The sequence below is a fragment of the Monodelphis domestica genome, chromosome X (assembly GCF_027887165.1).
Source record: "Monodelphis domestica isolate mMonDom1 chromosome X, mMonDom1.pri, whole genome shotgun sequence".
NCBI lineage: Eukaryota > Metazoa > Chordata > Mammalia > Didelphimorphia > Didelphidae > Monodelphis > Monodelphis domestica.
In genome coordinates, this window is record NC_077235.1 from 25402735 (window position 1) to 25422862 (window position 20128).

Here is a 20128-nt window from a genome sequence, read left to right on the forward strand (position 1 = left end):
CTCTGGCTGGATCATTGAGACAACCATGATTCCTGTGATTTTGTTTCATGCAGTGTCCACCTAGATTTATCAGCCAAATAGAAGATACTCTCGACAGCTTAACAGTTGACAAGTTAACCATGATAATTCATGTTCTCTCTGTATCTTTTTTACAAAAATAATGAGAAACGTTCTTTTAAACTATAACCCTGTCAACTCATTGGACATCCCCCCTTTTTGCCTTAAGCTTTTGTTGCTTTGGGGGACATCCTATTTGTTTAGATTTCCTAGTGATATGAATTAAAAAAGCATCTCTAAACAGCAAAATCACAGTATTCCATTAAAACTTCCACTGTATATTATTTTTAAAACATTGTCAGAGAAAACTCACATACAATATAGGGAGGGATTAGCATCATAAAAGAGTTTTAATCTGAAGTTAGGTTTGAATTTCTTGCCAACTCTGGGTTATATACACAATCTATCAATGTTTTAGGCTTCTTATATATTAAAGTGATGGGTGGTAAAGATAAATACATTTCTTAGAATGGTTGCCTTAAATTCACATTCAAATTATGCTTAAATTGGAATTGTGTTGGTCATATTTTGCTCTTCAGGTAACAATTACACATGTTTTCCTGGTCCCTTTCTTTTGAATATTAATATATCACAACTCTATATGAAATTGAATTTTCTTAACTGGACATTTTGATACTGAGGATAAACTGTTTTTTCAAAGAAAAATAACCTTTTCATTCAATACAATTTTTGACTCATCAATTATTACTAAGTTCTTTCCAAAATGAGCAGTCATTTTCACTTTCAAATTACTCACAAGCATAAAAGATAATATTGCTTTGAGTATTTGTCATTTATGATTTTGATGGCCTGTGAACTCCCTCTACAGATGTAGATGGCAGCCCTCTTATATTGTAGGTGGTTTTCATTATTAATAGTTGCAGCGGTTGAAAGATTGATTACCCTGCTTCCAACCTGATGATAATAATAATAGTAATATTAAGAATACTTTCCTTATATACATGACATACATACTACTTAACATTTCCCACATATCCATTCCCATATTTACAGACACGAAATATTTTATGGGCATTATTTCATCAGATCTGCACAATTCCATTGAGAAGGATGAGAAAATTGAAGCAGAGAGAATGTGAATGGCATGCACTAGATCACATGGTTAGCAAATGGTGGAGCTGGGACTCGTACATAGGTCAGCTGGATGCGATCCATATGTAAAAACATTCAGCATAATTGCAGTACTGAAATATTCCAAGCTCATTTTATTCGCCTAATGAAATAATTTAGCTGAAATGACAATTTTCCTGAGAAAAATCTAAGAGAACATAATTATAAGTCTATTAATTATATTTCATTACTAATAGAGATTTATGAAAATAATTCTGAGTTCTTATTTTACATTTACCAATTCAAATATAATCAGCCAATATTTATCATAGGATAGCTCCAATATTTATCTGACAATAAGAGCGAGACAAAACAGTATTTGGGTTTTCAGAGAAGATGAAGAAAGCAAGAATCAAAATTCTTGGATTCTATCAATCTTCACTGAATGAATCATCTCATCTGGTCTGTTGAAAAATGAATGGCCAATGTTAAGATGAGTGTGCATTCACCATTTGGAGAAGTGAAGGGGAAAAAACCCTTTCTCAAAACATCCACCTTATTCTTTTGACCTTGGCATGGTTCAGCCAGACCCCCCCCCACTGTAATTTGTATAGAGATAATGTTAGAAAATGCTGTGGTCATAGCTTTTCTATTATTGGTATAGAGATGAATAGGAATGGGTGCTGGAGACCTAGGGATAGCAAGTTGTGGTACCAGCTCAAAAAGCAGAGCTCAGAGTCCTAGGGAAGGAGCCTGGGTTAAGAGTTAGGAGTATACTCTGGAAAATAGGCAGCATAGCAGATAGATGACTGGTAAGTGATTCAATGATTCTAGGTCCAGGAAAGAAATAGAAATGCTCAATAAGAGTTTGATGTTCTAGGAATGAGAACCTAAGCTCTAAGAGGTGGAAGTTGAAGCACAAGCAGCTTGGCAGGCACAGGGACGGCAAGGAAGTGAGATGATAAGTTCAAATTTGAATAAAATAAAGTGAATGGTGCCCAATTTGAGCCTTATTTTCCAAGGAAGGGCACTTAGGATTCTGAATTGGAGGCAGCATACAGAGCATAGTCATGGCCCAAAGTGGTGGTGTATATTGGGATCTAGGTAAAATAACATGAAAGTTCACTAATCAGACAACATGGTTCCAAGGAAGGGATCTGGCATTCTGGGGCAGAGGTAGAGACCAGAGCACAAAGAGCACAACATAGAGGTCTAAGCAGTGGCGTGGTGGGTCTAAGCCTAGGTAAGAAAAGCATGATGCTCAACAATTAGAGCCCATGGTCTCTGGAGTGGAAGCATGAGTCAGAGGTCAGAGGTAGAGATGGAACACAAATGGCAAAGTATAGTGAGATCCAGGAGATGATACAATGAGCCTGGGTCTGGGAAACATGAGCAGACTGCTCAACAATTATAGCCTAGAGTCTAGAGATAGGAGCCCGGGTTCTAGTTCAGAGGTGGGTGCTGGGGAAGCATAGCATGGAGATGACTCTCAACCTCAAATCCCTCTACTACGAATCTATTTAATGACTGAAGCTGTTTGTAGCTTAATATAGTATTTATTTCTTTTTCTGCTTGGCAGCAGTCACTGATCATATGTGCGCTTGCCAACAGTGTTTTCAGGTACGGCATCAGGTTGGGGGCATCAGAGGCAAAGAAATGGACAATTTTCTTTTTCCTTTGTATAAATGCTCTTATCTGCTCCCATATCTGGTGTTGAGCACATGGCTGATTCCCTTATTAACATAAATGGATGTTTGAGAGTCATTGTCCTTCAGCTTAAAAACATAGACATAGCCTGAAAATGTATCAGCAGAAAGGGCTTCTTGTGTCAGGTCACACACAGGACTGTCCTTCTGGACACTCCAAAGAGTTTTTCAATACCCACTCTGCTTTCTTTCTTTATCCCACCTTATTAGTTAATGGTGTTGACAAAGAAGTTAGCTGTTCTCAGGAGAATAAGCATGTCATTGCGCTTGGGTCTCATAGGCATAAATATTAGACACCGGCAACGTGACAGGATTTAATCCAACACAATTAAACTCACTGAGGGAAGAACAACCCTTCCTTCTGGCAGGTTGAAAACAAATTTAAGCAATTTTCCTTTTCCAATGAGATGTTGCTTCATGTTTTCCTATCAATATTAAACCCAAACATAAGGAGCCTGTTACAGCCAAGCTTTGCTGATGCCATTAGGCAACATGCCTTAAAATATTAATAACCTGCTGCTTTCCCTAATTGGAATTAATGTCTTATGTTGCATACTTCATTTACATGGAAAGTTTCCATTAAAGTCAAATTGCACTGATGCCTAAGTAGCCAGCATACTGGGAACTGCATTTCATAGACTAAACCTACAGTTCTGAGGGCCTGGCAGGTTGATTAGTTATGAAGTGAATCTGTAGAAGGACCCTCTAGTCAAAGGGTGGGCAGTAGAGTGACCCGGACAAATAGGAGACATGTTTGGTAATTTTATTATTAATGAATTCCTTAGAATGCAAGTCACTCTTGTAAAATGAACCCAGTGGCATGTATGTGTTCATTTTGCAAAGCAATTTCGGTTTGCAGGAAAATCACTTGGCTGGGTAGATTGATCACTCACTGGAGTATATACCTAAACCAAGGCAGTTAGGACCAACCTGTCATGGGACCGGCAAAGAAATGTAGGGAACTCAAATATGGAACGCCATGTCCTTCCCATATTCTGAGATGTCAATTTGGGCCCAGTGCCTGAAGAATATCGGCAATGGGAGCTCTCATGAGGGCTCCAAGTTGCCCCTATTTTTGCCTTATATATCCTGGGGTGCACAATGAAAGCAGTGCTCTGGGGGTCAGTAGAAAATGACCTAATCCTTGATATGAGGCACAATGCACATGGACGCAAATTTCAAAAGATATGCAATTTTCATTTCCATTTACAATTGCAGAAACAATATAAAATTTACAAAAAGTACCCAATTGCCCCTGGAGTTCAGGCCTTGAACATAAAAACAACTAGCTAGAGATACTGAAACAGTCATAAATTCAGAAAGTCTTTCCCCCAATGACTCTTCTTTTCCCTCCCTCTTGTCTTCTGTGTCTAAAGGTAAGTAGATAGATAAAATATTATTGAAAACAAATGTGCCCATGAACATGCATGAATCAAGATAATAATTTAACTCTTCTTCTCTGAGGCAAGAAGAGCAAACCATAAAGCACACAATCCTGTGTTCCCATCTTGCTGGTGAATGAGAACACCAGAGGGTCAGATCTCTGGACCTGACAAGGCCATGGAAGAAAGAAAGGCACATTTGGGTGTGAGAGTAGGCATTAAAGCCAACTTTTACACTCCTAGTTGAGATGAAATTGGCCTTTCCTGTTGCCCTGAGAGGCTCCGACATTGCTAATACAATTAGACATAGAAAAGAAATTACTTACTGATTCATTTCATCCAGGCAGTCAGATGCAAAGTAGAAACTCTTGACTTTAGGGTGAGAAGCTTTGAAAGCACTGAAAGAAAGATAGAAAGAACAGTTCAACTCTCCTTTCAAAGGATTTCCTTTATTTCTAGTTTTAAAAAATCCCTTACCTTCCATCTTAGACTCAATACTGTGTTCTAGTTCTAAGGCAGAAGAGCAGTAAAGGCTAGGCAATGGGGTTCAACTGGAAGAAAATAATGTCTTTTGAGTCTTCTTCTTTCCACTTTGTTCAGGTGGTCAATCCCTGCACATCATGGTCTTAGGGCCCTTACCACCATTCCAGTCACCTTCTTCACCAGGTATTCTAGGTTGCTAATGTTCTTTCTAAAAGGTGGCAGGTAGTACTAAACACAAGACTCCAGGCACAGTCTGATCAGGAAGCAGAACTGTGGAACTTACCACTTTTCTCTTTTTTAGACACAGGGTCTTTTTTAACCTGGATTCTATGAACTTAAAAAATATTTAAATGTAATTGATTTCCTTTTTAATCTGATGCAATTTATTTTATGTATTTAAAAACATGATTCCAAGACTTCACCAGATGGCCAAAGGCATCCATGACACAAAGTTTAAGAACTCATGTTCTAAACATTATTCAATCCAAAATCCTATTCATTGACTTTTTTGGTTACTATACCATGTTTACACTGTGACAGAATCCCCAGACCATTTTTTTAGCTTTCCAAGCTCCTCACAGCCAACGTTGTGGGCTCTAAGCAATATGGAAGAAGACATTGCTCCTCCATGTGCAATGGAAACAGGGTTGTGGCATTCTATTCCCACCACTGTAAATATGACCTTGGGCTATAGGAGCTATGAGACTGGGACACTGGAGCAAAGAATCAGCCTTAGAGAACCAAGGATCAAATGAATTAAGAACAATTATTTTCTGCTTTCTCAATATTGCAGAGGTCACAGAATTTCATTACTTTTGTTAGAAAGAATTCTACAAATGATCTGTCTTTGATACTGCTCCTAGTGTGACCTCCATCCTGTAGCATACATTAATTAATTAATCAAACCACTTCATAATTATCTGAAGGAGGTAAAGGAGCAAGAATACTGTCATAGATCCCTGGGGCAGTCTGATGAAGCCTATGAGCCCCTTCTCAGAAAAATGTTTTCAGATGCATACAATTAAATACCAAGCATTACAAAAGAAACCAGTCATATTGAATATAACGATAAAAATATTAAAAAGAACAAGTTCATGGATCCCAGCTTAAGAAATCTTACTATTACTGAGACCTAGGCATTAACAAATAAAGCCCAGTATGTTTCCAATGGAAAATTCCACTCAACAGAAAAGACATATTGTCATGTGTTCAGTAAAAGTGGTAATAAAGAATACTGGTAGCCAACGCATAATGTCCTAAGCTGGAATTCTCTCAAAGTTTTTCATGTAAGCCCTCTACATAAAATAGTTAAAGAATTTTGATGGTTTCTTATGGTTTGAAATGAAAGTGGGGGATATCTGAAACTACAGGTAGCTCCAATGGCCTTGGGTCCATTGGTGGATCACTAACTCAAGATTGATGTCCAGGGAAAATCACAAGGCTTCACTGTCTCAGAGCCATACATGACCAAGTATGATTTGTCTGTGTTGTACCTTATTTCAGCCATTGTCAAGAATACAAGATGATAGGGATAGTCCAACTATATCAAAAAGCTACTCCATTTTTTGTTCATAAATTGGGCCCTTCTGGTCTCCTAAATATCATTTAGTAAATTTCAGCTTTCAAATCACCACGTGGGGTTTGAATGTGATTATTTTTATAGTTGTATACAAGTAAAAGTGCCAAGAAAAGGCTAAGATAATTTAAAATACACCTGTTCACTTCCCAGGAAGCACTGGGGAAATTTTAATTAGAATTGATGATTGGATAGTTCGAGATAGAGAGCCCTGTTTCCATCTGCCCTCTGCATTCGCTGTTTGAGGTGGCAAATACTACTCAAAAACATCAACTGTGGGCCAGGAGAAAAGAGGGGGAAGTTCTCAATTCATTGGTTTGGATTTAAGTTAATCCTTGGGCTTCTTCATCTTACTTCACCAAATTAAGTATTCTTGAACACTTTTATGGAATCTTACTTTTTTAAAAAAGTTATTTTCTTACCTCATCTACATGAAAAAACAATCTTAGCCTTTGTTTTTTAAAAAAAGTTTGAGCCAAATTCGCACTCTCCTTTTTCCCCTCCCCTTCCTCCTTCCAGAGAAGGCAAGCACTCTGATACACATTTTAAGTGTGTAATAGTGTACACATCTTTCCATACTGGCCATTTTGTGAAAGAGAACTCAAACAAAAGAAAGAAAAGTGAAGAAATAGAGTGAAATACAGTATGTCTCCATCTGCATTCAGATTCTATCAGCTGTTTCTCTGGAGGCAAATGATGGTTTTTATCACAAATCCTTGAGGATTTTCTTGGATCACTGTATTGCTATCAATAGCTAAGTCATTTTTAAATGTCCATCATGTAATATTGCTTTTATTGTTTATAGTGTTTTGTTTCTACTCACTTAACTTTGCATCAGTTCATATAGATCTGTTCAGGTTTTAAATCATCTTTTCAATCATTTCTTATATCACAGTAATATTCCATTATAATCATATACCACAATTCATTCAGCCATTCCCCACTTGATGGGCATACCTTCAGGTTCTAATTCTTTGCTGTCACAAAAAGAGCAGCTACAAATGTTTTTGTTCAAACAGGTTCTTTCCCCTTTCCCTTTGATCTCTTTGGGATGCAGACCTAATAGGGTATTGCTGGGTCAAAGGATATGCACAGTTTTTAAAAAATATCCCTTTGGGCATAGTTCCACATTGTTCTCTAGAGTGGCTGGATCAGTTTACAACTCCACCAAAAGTTCATTTGTGTCCTGATTTTTCTGCAACCCCTCCAGTATTTATAATTTCCCTTTTCTGTCATGTTAGCCACTCTGATACATGTACAGTAGAATATCAGTTGTTTTAATTGACATTTCCCTAATCAAGAATGATTTAGAGCATTTTTTCATGCAATTACATATAGCTTTGATTTCTTCATCTAAAAACTGCCTATTCATATCCCTTGACCATTTATCAATTGGGGAATGACTTGTGTTCTTATAAATTTAACTCAATTCTCTATATATTTGAGAAATGAGGCCTTTATCAGAGATACTTGCTGTACAACTTTCCCTCAGCTTTCTCCTTTTCTTCTAATCTTTGTTGCACTGGTTTTGTCTATGCAAAACCTCTTGAGTTTAATATAATCAAAGTTATTTTCTGGAACTTTTAGGACAAGAAACATCAATTACATTTCTATGGCAAGAGTATTTATTTGTTAGATGAGCTACTAATTGGCAATGTGTGTTGTGCTGCCTCCCTTAGAGCTTTTTATACATATGCAGTGAATGACTTGTCTCCCTGTGTGGACTCCAGATTCCTCGGGATCAGGTCAAGTATCCCTATTCTAGGCCAATTTTGACTCAGGTATAGGTTTGATAATGAGTCAAAATGAGACCCTTATAGGGCGTTGAATAGTTAACAAAGAGATTTTTCTGAGCTTTAGTAAAAGGATAGTGAATGAGAAGAGGTACTGAGCACCCCTCCAATGGATTGAGCTTGCAGGAAGCTCCAGTTTCTGAGCTGCTCCTGGTGATCTACCAGTCAAGCCTCAATGAGTACTTGGAGCTCCTCAGGATTGTTTTGTGCTCAGGAGGACCGAACATGCTGTCAACACTCCAAGCCTTTAGGCCTTTGAGCCAATCAAGTGAAGAGGCTGTTCTCCACACCTTTTAAGGAGGAACTTTCTTGGGGGCAGAGATGTTAGATTGTTTGCATTCTCCCTAACCTTTCAGTTTAGCAAATGCTTCTCTACCACCTACTATGGTCAATGCACAATGCACAATGCACACCTAGGTATGAACCACAGGGAACATAAAGATGCATATACAAGTTCTTGCCTTCAAGAAATGTAAAATTGAGTAGGGAGAATTAACCCAACCCAACTGTAATTCAATATATATATATATATATATATATATATATATATATATATATATATATATATATATATTCACAGCTTTCTCTCTCCTTCCTTATATATATATAAGGAAGGAGAGAGAAAGCTGTGAAGGTAGATTAAGGAGAGGATTTTAAAAAATCTTTAATGCCCAGCTGAGAAGCTTCAAGTCCATCCTGTGGGCAATGAGGAGAAAGTCAAGGTTTCTGAGCAGGAACTCGCATGAGGAGAGTTGCTCTATTGACCATTACTATGGAATGGTGTGTAGCAAGGCTCAGAAAAAGTTATGGAGGTAGAGAGACAGCTAAGTCATAGTAGGGCTGAGGGGGAAGTGGAGTTGAACCATTGTGGTGGTATTGGGATTGCCAAGTAGAGGAACAATGTAAAAGATACTGTGGTAGGAGAACCAACAGGTTTTGATGACTGAAGGAAGATGAACAATGAAGGAAGGGCAGTGGGCAAAGATGGCCACCTAGAGATTTTGAGTAGGGGACAAAGAGAATGTTGGTGGCCTTTTCTGAGATAGGAAAGCAGGAAGAAGAAATGCTTTGGAGAATTGGAGGGGCAGATGATCATTTTGGGCTTAAAAATGTTGAGTTCCCATTCTCACTACTAGTCTAATATTTTTTCATAGACCAGGAACTGAATATATGGGTTTCTTTAAAATATGAAGTATGGCATTGTGTTGGCTAGGTTTTGACCCACTTCATCTGTAGACATCTACAGTTGCACATAGCACAATGATTATTTTAAAGAATAATTTAAATAAAATTCATTGAATTGATGCCTAATTTTATAGGCTGCCTATCATCTGCATATCTGTCTTCCCAAGACATTTCCTCAATCCTCCAAGTGATTCACAGTTGCTAGACTATGTCCAGTTTTAAGCAGCTGTTTCTCATGGGAAATGAAAATCCATCTTCCTGAACTCCTTTGATATTCAAGCTACCAGAATGGTACTACAATTCATGTTTGGAGTTAGTCTTTTGGATTAGCTCTTTTTTATGTCAGAAACCATGACATTTGAACCATTTAACTATTTCTCTATGCATAACGAGTCATTTAATGCTTTAATAGTCTTTTCAAATAAAAAAGATCATATAGTTTGGTCCAAAATGGAAAGGAACCTTAGTGGGCCTAAAGTCCAATGTCTTCATTTTTCAGATGGGGTCATTGTGTCATTGTGGCCCAGAGTGATTCTGCCATTTGCCCAAGGTCACATAGGTACTGAATGGCAAAGCTGGAATTTAAACTCAGTTTTCTATGGTTTAAGTTCAAGGGCTCCATGGAGGATGCCATCTCCACTGTATCACACTGCCTTTCTAAGCCGAGTCCTATACAGAAATGATTTGCTCCCAGTCACACAAGTGGTAACAGTAGTAGAGATGGGACAAAACTCAAACAAAAATAGGTTACATCTGCCTGAGCCTGAAACTACCATTTGAAAGGTGAAAAAATAGCCAAGTCAGTTACATGCCAGGTAGGAAAAATGAACAACTACCAAGTAACTTTTCATTAGACTTTTTAAACAACTCAATTCAATTAAACTAGTTTGTATGTAGACAGATGTAAGCAGCTGAGCTTAGATTTATCCCACAGATGTTCTTAGTCAAATGAAAAAAAAAGCTGAATCAATGGTTCATTTGGAGTTTATAAATTCTGTGGTATATATTACAGAGGGGCATAGTATCCTACCAGTGTTTATGCATTTCAGAGATAATTTAAAATTATCATAAACCACAAAGTAAAAAAAAATCTTTGCTTTCTTTGTTGATTACTATTCACTTGAGTCTTTCCTCCCTCAAGTCACTCGTTTAATTCTTCTTTGTGATTAATGGAAGGTATACATGAATGCAACCCGTTCTCCACTCATGTCCTCTAGGTGTCAAGCCTCCCACTAGCACATGGAGGATTCATACACTTAATTCTCATTAGCATTAACAGGAATTTTACATGTAAATGCCCATGCTCCGATGCACTTTCTTCATGGTTTCTAATTTCTAAAAAAGAACCGATAAGCAAGACAGCCCTCCCCACCAAAGCTCCCATGTCCAAGGGATTTGGGTGGTTTCCGTGTCAGAGGAGGAGCAGGTGGGCACAGTGGAAATGTATGCACACATCTCAAGGCAATCCCTCTTTTTTCTTTTGAACTGAGCAGTGCTCCTGCCATGGTGCAAGTTTAATGCATTCTTTGTGGGAGAACACATCTCACATTAGCCTTGCCTATTACCACTCGCCCACAGCAAACAACACTTTATGTCAGTTGAGTAGGAAGAAGAATACTGGCTTGATTTGGGTTATTATTTCCACAGCTCCTTTGGCCAAAGGTGGGCTGCCATAAGACTTTTCTGTGCTGGTGTATCTTTTTAGTTCTCAGATCTCATAAAACGGTTGCTAGGCAGGGCTCTCCAGGGCTGCTCTGTCCCAAACCTGCATGCTCTGGGAAAAGGGCTCAGCCTCCCCCTCCTCCTCCTCCTCCTCCTCCTCCTCCTCCTCCTCCTCCTCCTCCTCCTCCTCCTCCTCCTCCTCCTCCTCCTCCGAGCATCAGGAGCAGCTACCTGTGCTGGAAGCTTTGCTGCATCCGTCCCCCACGCAGCCTAGACTAGTGCCAATCACTGCCACCCCTACCCTGCCTAGCTCACTTCTGAGGAGGGAGGGAGGGCCTCACAGTCGTCCCCTAAGCTGTTCTGCGCTGCTGCCATTTCCCCCCTGCCCATGGAATGCAGGTGGGAGGACGGGGGAGGCCGTATGGAGAGAGAGAGGGAAACAAGGCATGAATTCAGAAAATACTGCTTTTAAGTCCAGCCAGCACTTAGCTAAGCAACTGGCAGAATAGGACGAATATAAATGTAAATGGGAGAAGAGAATAGCAGTGTGATTAATGGGAATAAAGATCCTTCTTCTCTCTATTCACACAGCTACCACACTGGTCCAGATCTTTATCACCTCTGCTAGCTTATTGCAATAGTCTCCCAACTGGCTGCCCAACATCTAATGTCTCCACTCTTCAATTTAGCCCCCACAAAGCAGTCAAAAGGAGAATTTTAAACCACAGGTCTGATCACGTGACTTCTCTGCTCATGAAACCACTGGCTTTGGAGAAAATGCAAACTCCTCTGACATTAAAAACCTTTCCTTCTTGGCGAATCACCCCCCCCACCCCATGTATACTCTAAACTCCCATCAACTTGACCAACTGTTTGCTCTCCATATATGTCCCTCCACGTCTCCTTTCTAGGCCTTTGCCAGCTGTTCCTCATGCCTGGAATGTTCTCCCACCTCATTCTACCTCTTAGAACCCCTGCCACCCTTTAGGGCTCCCCTCAAATGCCAATTCTTGGAAGCTTTTCCCCAATTCCCCATTATTAGTGCCACTGATATGAGGGCATCACTGTGAATGTTTTTTTTTACAAACATATATTGTATTTCTTTACTTATAAAAGACTGCCTCACTTCTGTATTTCCACAGTGCCTGTGCAAACCCAAACTACAGATTTCACTGGCATGGGAAATTCCGTATAAGGAAACCCACTTCTACCAATGCAAATGGAACCTCCTCTGAATTTGAAAAATTAAATGACTTGCCTAGTATCACACAGACATTCTCTAGCAAAGGTAGGATTTGAACTCAGGCCTTCCAAAACCACCTTTCTATATACTAGGCTATACTGTTTGGAACATAGTAGGTGGTTTTTTGATTCATTGATTAGCTACTTCCATATGACTCTGATGAAAATTTTTTGGATCTGAAGTCAGAAGACAGGGTTCACATTCTAACTCTGCCACACACAATCTTGGTGACCGTGGGCCAATTTATCCACTTGAACTCTTATGGCCCTAGTTTTATCTAAGAAGAGGAGTATATTGAATAATCATTATGGCCCTTTAGCACTCTAAGTCTGAGATCTCGCAGCATTTTTAAAGGGAAAACAATCATCAGCGGTCCATATGATATAATTAGGGAATAATTATAAGTTCGATCATTATTACATATAATTGGTAAAAAAAATAAAAATAAATTGCAAAGCCAAAAAGAACCCCAAACAAAAACAAAAACAGAAGGAAGGCTTTAATGAAGGGGGAGGGAGTGGGAAGGATCTGAAAAAGTAAAGGAGAATTCTGACTCATGTTAAGGGGTTGGAAGGTGATGGAATGTCACCTAGAGTGAAAAAAAGGAAGACTGAACCATTAAACATTTGGAGCTGTATAAGATCTATGGGAACAAGGGGGTACCCTTTGCCAAAGAAATAAGGAGCTGCTAACACTCCAAGAAAAGATGATGTGGACAAACGGATGCTGTCAGAATTCAGAGGGAATATTAGTGAGAGTCATGGTAAGTAGGTGTGATTGGTGACTGCCTATGGAGGGGAACTAATCTGAGAACAACACCAGAGAAGTCTTTCTTTGCACCATTTGAGAATGTTGAAGGCTTTGAGGAGAATTTCCACAACACACAACAGCTAGCTTCGAGTATCTGGAGGGCTTTCATGGCATTAGTCTTGCCCTAGTTAGCCCTAGTGAACAGAAGGATGGTCAGCAGATGGGAGTTGCAGAGGGGTGAATTGATAACTTGATATAAGGAAGAACTTTGAAATGATGAGAACTATCTACCCTCAAGCAAAGGCTAGACGATCACTTGTCAGGGACACATTTGTAAAGGGGACTTGCTTTTAAGTTGGCTCTAATGGCTTCTGAGGGTCCTTCCAATTGGAAATTTCTCCATAAACCTTTCTTGAATCTGTTTGTATTTTCAGTCTAGGAATCTTCCTTATCTCAGTAGTATTCAATCCCATTTCCAATATGCCAGACATCATCTCAAATTTGAGGTCTGCACAGAGTTTTAATCATGTTTTCTAAGTAAAGAAAGAAAAGCCACAAGACAAGATGGTCACTTCTGACACTACCCAGGTCTTTGGCCTCAGTGCCTCCTCGGCCAATCTGTGTCTGGCCATATATCGCATCCTTCTTCAGATGGACAAGGCTCTCAGTCTAGGCTTTGGAGGCTGCCTTCCTACGTCTCCAACAGTCTAGGTGGTTATCTCTAGCACTTATCTAGATGAGCTGTCATTTTTTTCAATTTCAGAATCAGTTACCAGCCCAGCTTCGTGGCGCGCATCTGCTAGGATATCTTAGTCCTTTTCTGTTCTGAAATGACGGGCAGATATTCAGACAACCTTTCTATGTACCTAAAGAAAATCGTCCCAGGTCACTGTCTAATTCCAGATAACATAATTCCCTATTTCATCTTTGGGGAAATCAAAGATTGTCCTTTCAAATTCTATGACTGCTATTCATGGTAGAAAACTCTTCACATTTATTTTCTCTATTGTGGGTTTTCATGATTAGAGATTGTATTTTGGCTACAGGAAAATAACTTGATATTGGATTTTGGCTTGCCCTGGTCAGATGAGAGGCTAGCTGACTAACTCTCTCCAGCAAAATGACTTATCATTATGGCAATACATCTGCCTGTGTACACGTGATTCATTTGGGAGAGAATAACTCACTAACCTATTGTCCTGTTAATTCATTTGCCAGCTCTGTTTTTGGAAATGAATACAACTGAACACTGAAGAAGATGTAAGGCCCTCAGGATCTCGAGAAAGTACAGTGCAACGCAATCTCATTATAAATACTTTTGCAGTTTGCTCCTACCCAAAAGGCCCTCTTCTGTGCTAATGTACAATTAGGCACTATTGTCTTAAACAAACCAGCTTCCAGGGTGCTCGTTCAGCACATAAACATTCTCTTCCATAATTTCCCAACTTTGGGGAAAATGGCTTTTGCTTCATCAACATCAGCTAACCTTTACTACTCTGTAATTTTCTCTTCATGTATTCCAAGCCACAATGGTTCAAAGCTATCCATTAGACACACAGCACTCACCATTCTTAGTTTAAACCTATTTACTTTTGCTATTGTTAAAATGGGGGAAAAGTAACCCTTTGAAGTATATGCACATTTATTTCCCCAAACGCTAATGCTTCAGTATTTTACATTAAAGACTTGCATTTTTATTGATTTTAAAAAGCAAACTCAAAGTGAGCATGCTTTCCCCCTACCTCCCCTGTCAATGTTTCAGTATCTACCCTTATGAGAGCTGTCCCTTTTTAAGAGTTTGCTCATTTTAAATGTCCTAAAACACTAAAATATATAAGGCCAACAAGAGATTTTTCTTCCTGAGACATTCTAATAAATGGTATGATGAAAGTGACAAAAAAAGAACCAAGGAATAATCCTAACTAGCTGGTATTTATGAAGAATGACCTGTTGTCAGAGGTGGACAGTTATCTCTCAGTGGTAAGTTAAAGCAACTCGGGTTGTTTTTCCACTGGCAAAGGGGAACTGTAATATATTTAACACTCCAGAGAATTCAGCAGATTTTACATTGGCACCATGGATCTTCCAAAGAACAAAATATGAGAATGAGGGTCAGGATTTATACATTCTACATTAGAAACTAGGCCACTGTAGAGTGGCTCAAGGCCTGAGAGCCTTGCTTTTGCTCACATATACATAATAAAGGCAGGAAGGGGGAACCAAGGATTGAGGTGGATTGCCATGGATCTGTCTCACATCACATGGCTCTTTGTGGCTGTGTTGTTGTTCCTCTCTGTCTCTCTTTCTGTCTCTCTTTCTGTCTCTCTCTCTGTCTCTGTCTCTCTGTTTCTCTCTGTCTTTCTCTCTCTCTGTCTTTCTCTCTGTCTCTCTCTGTCTCTCTCTGTCTGTCTCTCTCTCTCTCTCTGTGTCTCTCTCATCATTTACATGTGAGACCCAAAGGTCTTGGGGGGATTTGAAAAAAATGACAGTGCATCAGCCTCATACAGCCCTTTGCAGTTTGTAGAAAAACCGCATCTGAAATAATTGGAGGTGGTGAGGGAGGTAAATGCATTTTGGCCGTCATAAAGACCCCAGAACCCTAAATCTGCTCGAGCTTTGGAATAAGGGCGTAGGTCCTGCTAGTAGAAGAAGGTGGTTATTTTTTTAACTTGAATTTTTTCCCAATTACATATAGAAGCAATCTTTGAGGAATGTTATCTGACATGTTGCGCTTCACATTCTCTCCCTCCCCTCTCCGCCCCTGTCTCCTATAGGCTACATCAGTGCTGTCATGAAATACATATTTCCATATTCCTCACGCTGTGACAAAAGATCCACATCACACATACCATAAACTGATGTGGGAAATGAAAGCAAAGAATGGGCTGCTTTGATCTGCAATCCAACTCCAACAGTTCCTTCTTTCCAGCATGAGTCCCTTGGGATGACCTCAGAACCCCGCATTGCTGATAAGAGTTGAGGAAGGAAGTAGTTTTGAAAGAGAAATTAAACAGGAAAATGAGTTCAGGGTAAGTTCCTTGAGGGTAGGGATGATCTAGCCTAGCAGGTGCTTTCTCAATGTTTACTGAGTCTTTGACTGGCTCTTCTATATGCTAAAAAGACCACAAGCTGTGGAAGCTGACAGAACCACAGTGCTGTAAGAAAGAAAACCTGCTTCGAGTGTTTTCCTCAAAAGAAACATGGCACAGGCTCTTCCTCCTCCTCCTCCTCCAGAGAGGAAGCAGCAGCACTTTGGCTAAGAGTTTTCACGAAGAACCAGGAAATGGTTGCAGCAAGAGGCAGAAAGGAGAAGAAATGTGCAACGTCCAGAGGAAAAGATAGGGAGCTGCAAGAGACCTGACCAGATGTAACGTCAAGAAGGAATGAAGCCTATCTGAGAGAGCAACACACAGTGGGGAGGAAGCCTGGGGAGACATCAACAGCCCTTTAGCACTGGCGGGTGGGGGGGCAGAGGGGGAAGTTGTTCCTCCATGCATATACCCCATGTGTGCTACATGTGGTACTTATGTGGACCCTGGCCACATGTACTCTATATTTGTGCCCCTCCATGCATATCGCATAGTGTGTCCATTCTTCCTTCTGCTTGGTACACGACTGTGGAAGAGTGTGGCCTAGGTTTATGAGGGAATGCTTTCTCTTGGTATATTTTTCATTGTTTCTTCAGAGGTCTTTATTTTGAGCTGTGTTATCTGGCTGCCCCACAGAAGTAAATACAGGAGTGTGGGCTTGTGAGCTATGGTTTAGAGTGGGTGAACACTGGGTAACTTTCCTGGGGTGTCTGCATACAAGTGGTGAGTGCCTAGGAAGCGGGTACTACATTGCAGGGATTCACCTGGGATTTTGATTTTAGATACCCTAATATTAGGGGCATTCTTTGGGGACCCTTTTTTTCCAGTCATGACTTTACAGCAGGGTTTTCTAATATAGGCCTGTTGCTGGTTTTTTAAAACCGGTCAGAAACTTGGCTTCAAATAATTATTCAGTGGACAGAGTTTGGCTTTATATCTGTTGTGCTGTTTGTGATGTAAGCTAAAACGTGCACCATTTTAGTAAGAGATATAACGTTGTTGCAAAATGATAGATATGGCTCGTCACAGAGGATTCTGGGTAGAGAAAGACATGAATATTGAAGGTACTCTTCAAGATGATATGAGGAATTGGGGGAAATGAATTTTCCAGAGCATACAAGAAGCCAGACAAGGGACTATCTGTTAAATAAATTGTCTGAACCAGTAGTGCATTCCAGCACCTCTGTAGAGATGAAGGGGGAGAGTACGTTGAAACTGATCACTAAGCCTCTCAATGAGAATGAGGAGATATGGCATAAAGTCCTGATTAAAGAGGGAATGGTCAGACATGGGGTGTCACAGCTGCCATTTCTGGGATTAGGAGCAGTTAAAGATACCAATAAGCTTCTGTATCTCCCAGTTCATTACCCTTTCCCTTAAGCTTTGAGTTCTTAACCTAGAGTCCATGAGATATTTTTACTACTATTCCGATAAATGTACTTTAATGTAGTTTACTTGGTAATTCTGTGTATTTCACTTTTTGCATTAAAAATATCATTCTGAAGGTGCCCATGGCATAAGATAAGGTTAAGAACGCTTGTCCTCAGCTAAAAAGTTTCTCAAAGGAGCCCTTACATACATTTGGAAACAATATTCTGGGCCTGAAAAAGTACTTTATGCCACTCAACTACAACCGGATGGCTAGAGACTGTTGAGAAAAACAGACTGATGAAAAGCTTAAAGAGACCAGCGTTTGTTTGTCCTCGGACATGATTTGAAGTCAATGGACCTTGAGGTCACAGCACAGGAATTTTTCGAAGTTGTTTTCTTCCCTATCAAAGGCCACCATTTCATACAGGAAGCCCAAAGGGCAAATTGCTAGTGCATTCTGGCTATATTTACATATGTGTAAGTGCCACATACATAGATATGCACAAGTGACAGATAGTTGAAGGTCAAGTGTTCATTAGCTGCAAAGCCAGGCTGCAGGAGTCTGACTTCTCGACTTCTCTGCCATGATTATATTATGTCAGATGGTTGCAGTTTTTGATTTTTGAGTATCGCCAAATAGGTCAAGCTGTCCCCCAAGAAGAATCACTGATTAGAACAGAGAGGAAGGCTTAGCTATACACCAAAGTCCAAATGAGATTATACCATTCGCTAGGCCAAACCAGTATATGCTGATTACTTGGAACTGTAAAAGGGAAGGAGGCAAGAGTGGTAGAAGGAGTCAGGGATCTGGAATTGAGCGATCTGGATTCAAATCCTGATTCAGTTGCTACTCATGAATCCTTAGCAAAGTCTTTTCCTCTCTCTTGATCCCAGTTTCCTCACATGCAAAATGATAGTGTTGGTTCTGACCAGCAAAACACCTTATAGCTCCGAGTCCTACAAACCTAGTCTTTTCCACAGACTAATGGGGTAAGAAAGAAAAACCCTGGAGGAATGAGTATGATGGTACTGCAATCTGAGGGGATCCACTAGATGGCAGAAATTGGCTTCCAAAATCCCAAAGCTTTCAGGGCTAGGGGCAATTTTTGAGCACCACATGTGGGGTGTAGGGTGTACCATCAGATATGGGATTCAGGTGATTGCAGATTCCTTTGACAATTCTGTGAACTACTGCTTAAGGCAGGTAAGCTAGGACTCTTGAGTACAAATAAGCTTCTTTTGTAAAATGAATGATCCGACTGGCCCCTCTCCCATTCCAAGTGGATGCAAGCACTTCCCTCTGCCTGTCATATGGTCAAAAACATGTAGGGATAGGCAAAGAACTGAATAATGCGACACCTAATCTCACACCAAAAGCATGCCCATTAGGACCACAGGATCCTTCTTAAAGCTTAGTCCAAGGCAATTTTACTGATTAGAAAATGGAAGCCCAGAGGGCCAAGGGATCTGCGTCAGGTCACAGAAATAGTGACTAGCAGAGGCAGAATTCAAACCTGTGCCCTCCAACTCCACAGTCAAGCCTCTTTCCACTGATGTGAGCAGCATTGTAACTTCCATTATAATTATGTCCATGAGGGATCATGAGGCCAGCTGCTATGTCTAGTGAGTGTACCCGAGAATGAATATTCCACCAATAAGTATTTTTAACATGATTTCATATTTTTAGCATGTTTTCTGTAGGTGATCATACACGAATCCAACAGTCTTGCCCTGGATCCTTTCCAGATAGTGAACACACATTTTCTTTACTATACTTCTAAGCTAAACAACTGCCCATTGAATATGTTCAAATATTTGTCAAGTTTTTCCTCATCTTGGACTTAACCAGGTGATATTGCAAAAGGCCTTTTAGGTTTGCTTTATAAACAAATATGATGCTTATCTATGTTTATTTCCAGAAAGTTATGGCTCATAGAAATATGTGTATATGTGTGTGTGTGTGTGTGTGTGTGTATTTAGATGTGTATATACATGAATGTATTTAGTGACAGAAGGGAATTTAGGATTACTCCAGTTTAAAGATGAGGAGTTTTGGATGGGGATGGGCAGGTTATGGTAGCTCTCTTTTAAGTATTTGAAGGATTGTTATATAGAAGAGAGATTACGTTTTTCCTCTTGATCCCCAAATGACAAAGGTTTAATGGAAAGAAAAGTGACTGACCAATAGAAGCTGTAAGAATTGGAATGGCTTTGAAGGCTACCTTAACCTTGAAAGTAACCTGACAGTAGAGGAAGAGATATGGTAGCCCTGCTAACTACAGAGAGCCAAAGCCAAAGTCACCCAAACTGACATCAATACAAAGTCAACCAAGTGATGCATTTTCCAGTTAAGGGCGTTATGTTTACCAACTGAAGGAAACATTGGGTCTAAATAGATCTGTATAGAACCAGGCCATTCCACCCCAAGTTTCAAGAACAAAGAATGACAGAATTGGAAGAATCCTCAGAGAGTATCTAGCTCAACTGATCCCTGAACAAGTAGCAGACACCTACTCTGCATGGCCATCAAATGGTCAGGGACCCTCTGTTGGAAGACTGCTAGTGAAGGGGAGCCCAACACTGGCCATACTGCACACATGGGAGGTGTTACTTTAGAAAGAAAATCAACTGTGGTCTGGTTCTCTCTGTTTATTTTCATTTCATCTGGGACCAAACTGATGACTGAACAATATGGCTTTAGAGAACATATGTGCATGTACATATGAATATATTTATATGTATATATACATGCATGACTTG

At 39.8% G+C, this 20128-nt stretch overlaps 1 protein-coding gene across 11 annotated transcripts in view; it reads right to left on the minus strand.

Annotated features, from left to right (window-relative positions):
• Nucleotides 1-20128, minus strand: part of LOC103106019 (connector enhancer of kinase suppressor of ras 2-like) — a 526863-nt gene that overhangs the window by 35366 nt on the left and 471369 nt on the right. For all 11 annotated transcript variants that reach the window (XM_056808958.1, XM_056808954.1, XM_056808963.1 and 8 more), the window contains one exon: nucleotides 4543-4614. In XM_056808958.1, the coding sequence (XP_056664936.1) occupies nucleotides 4543-4614 (72 nt within the window). The remainder of the gene's footprint in view (nucleotides 1-4542; nucleotides 4615-20128) is intronic.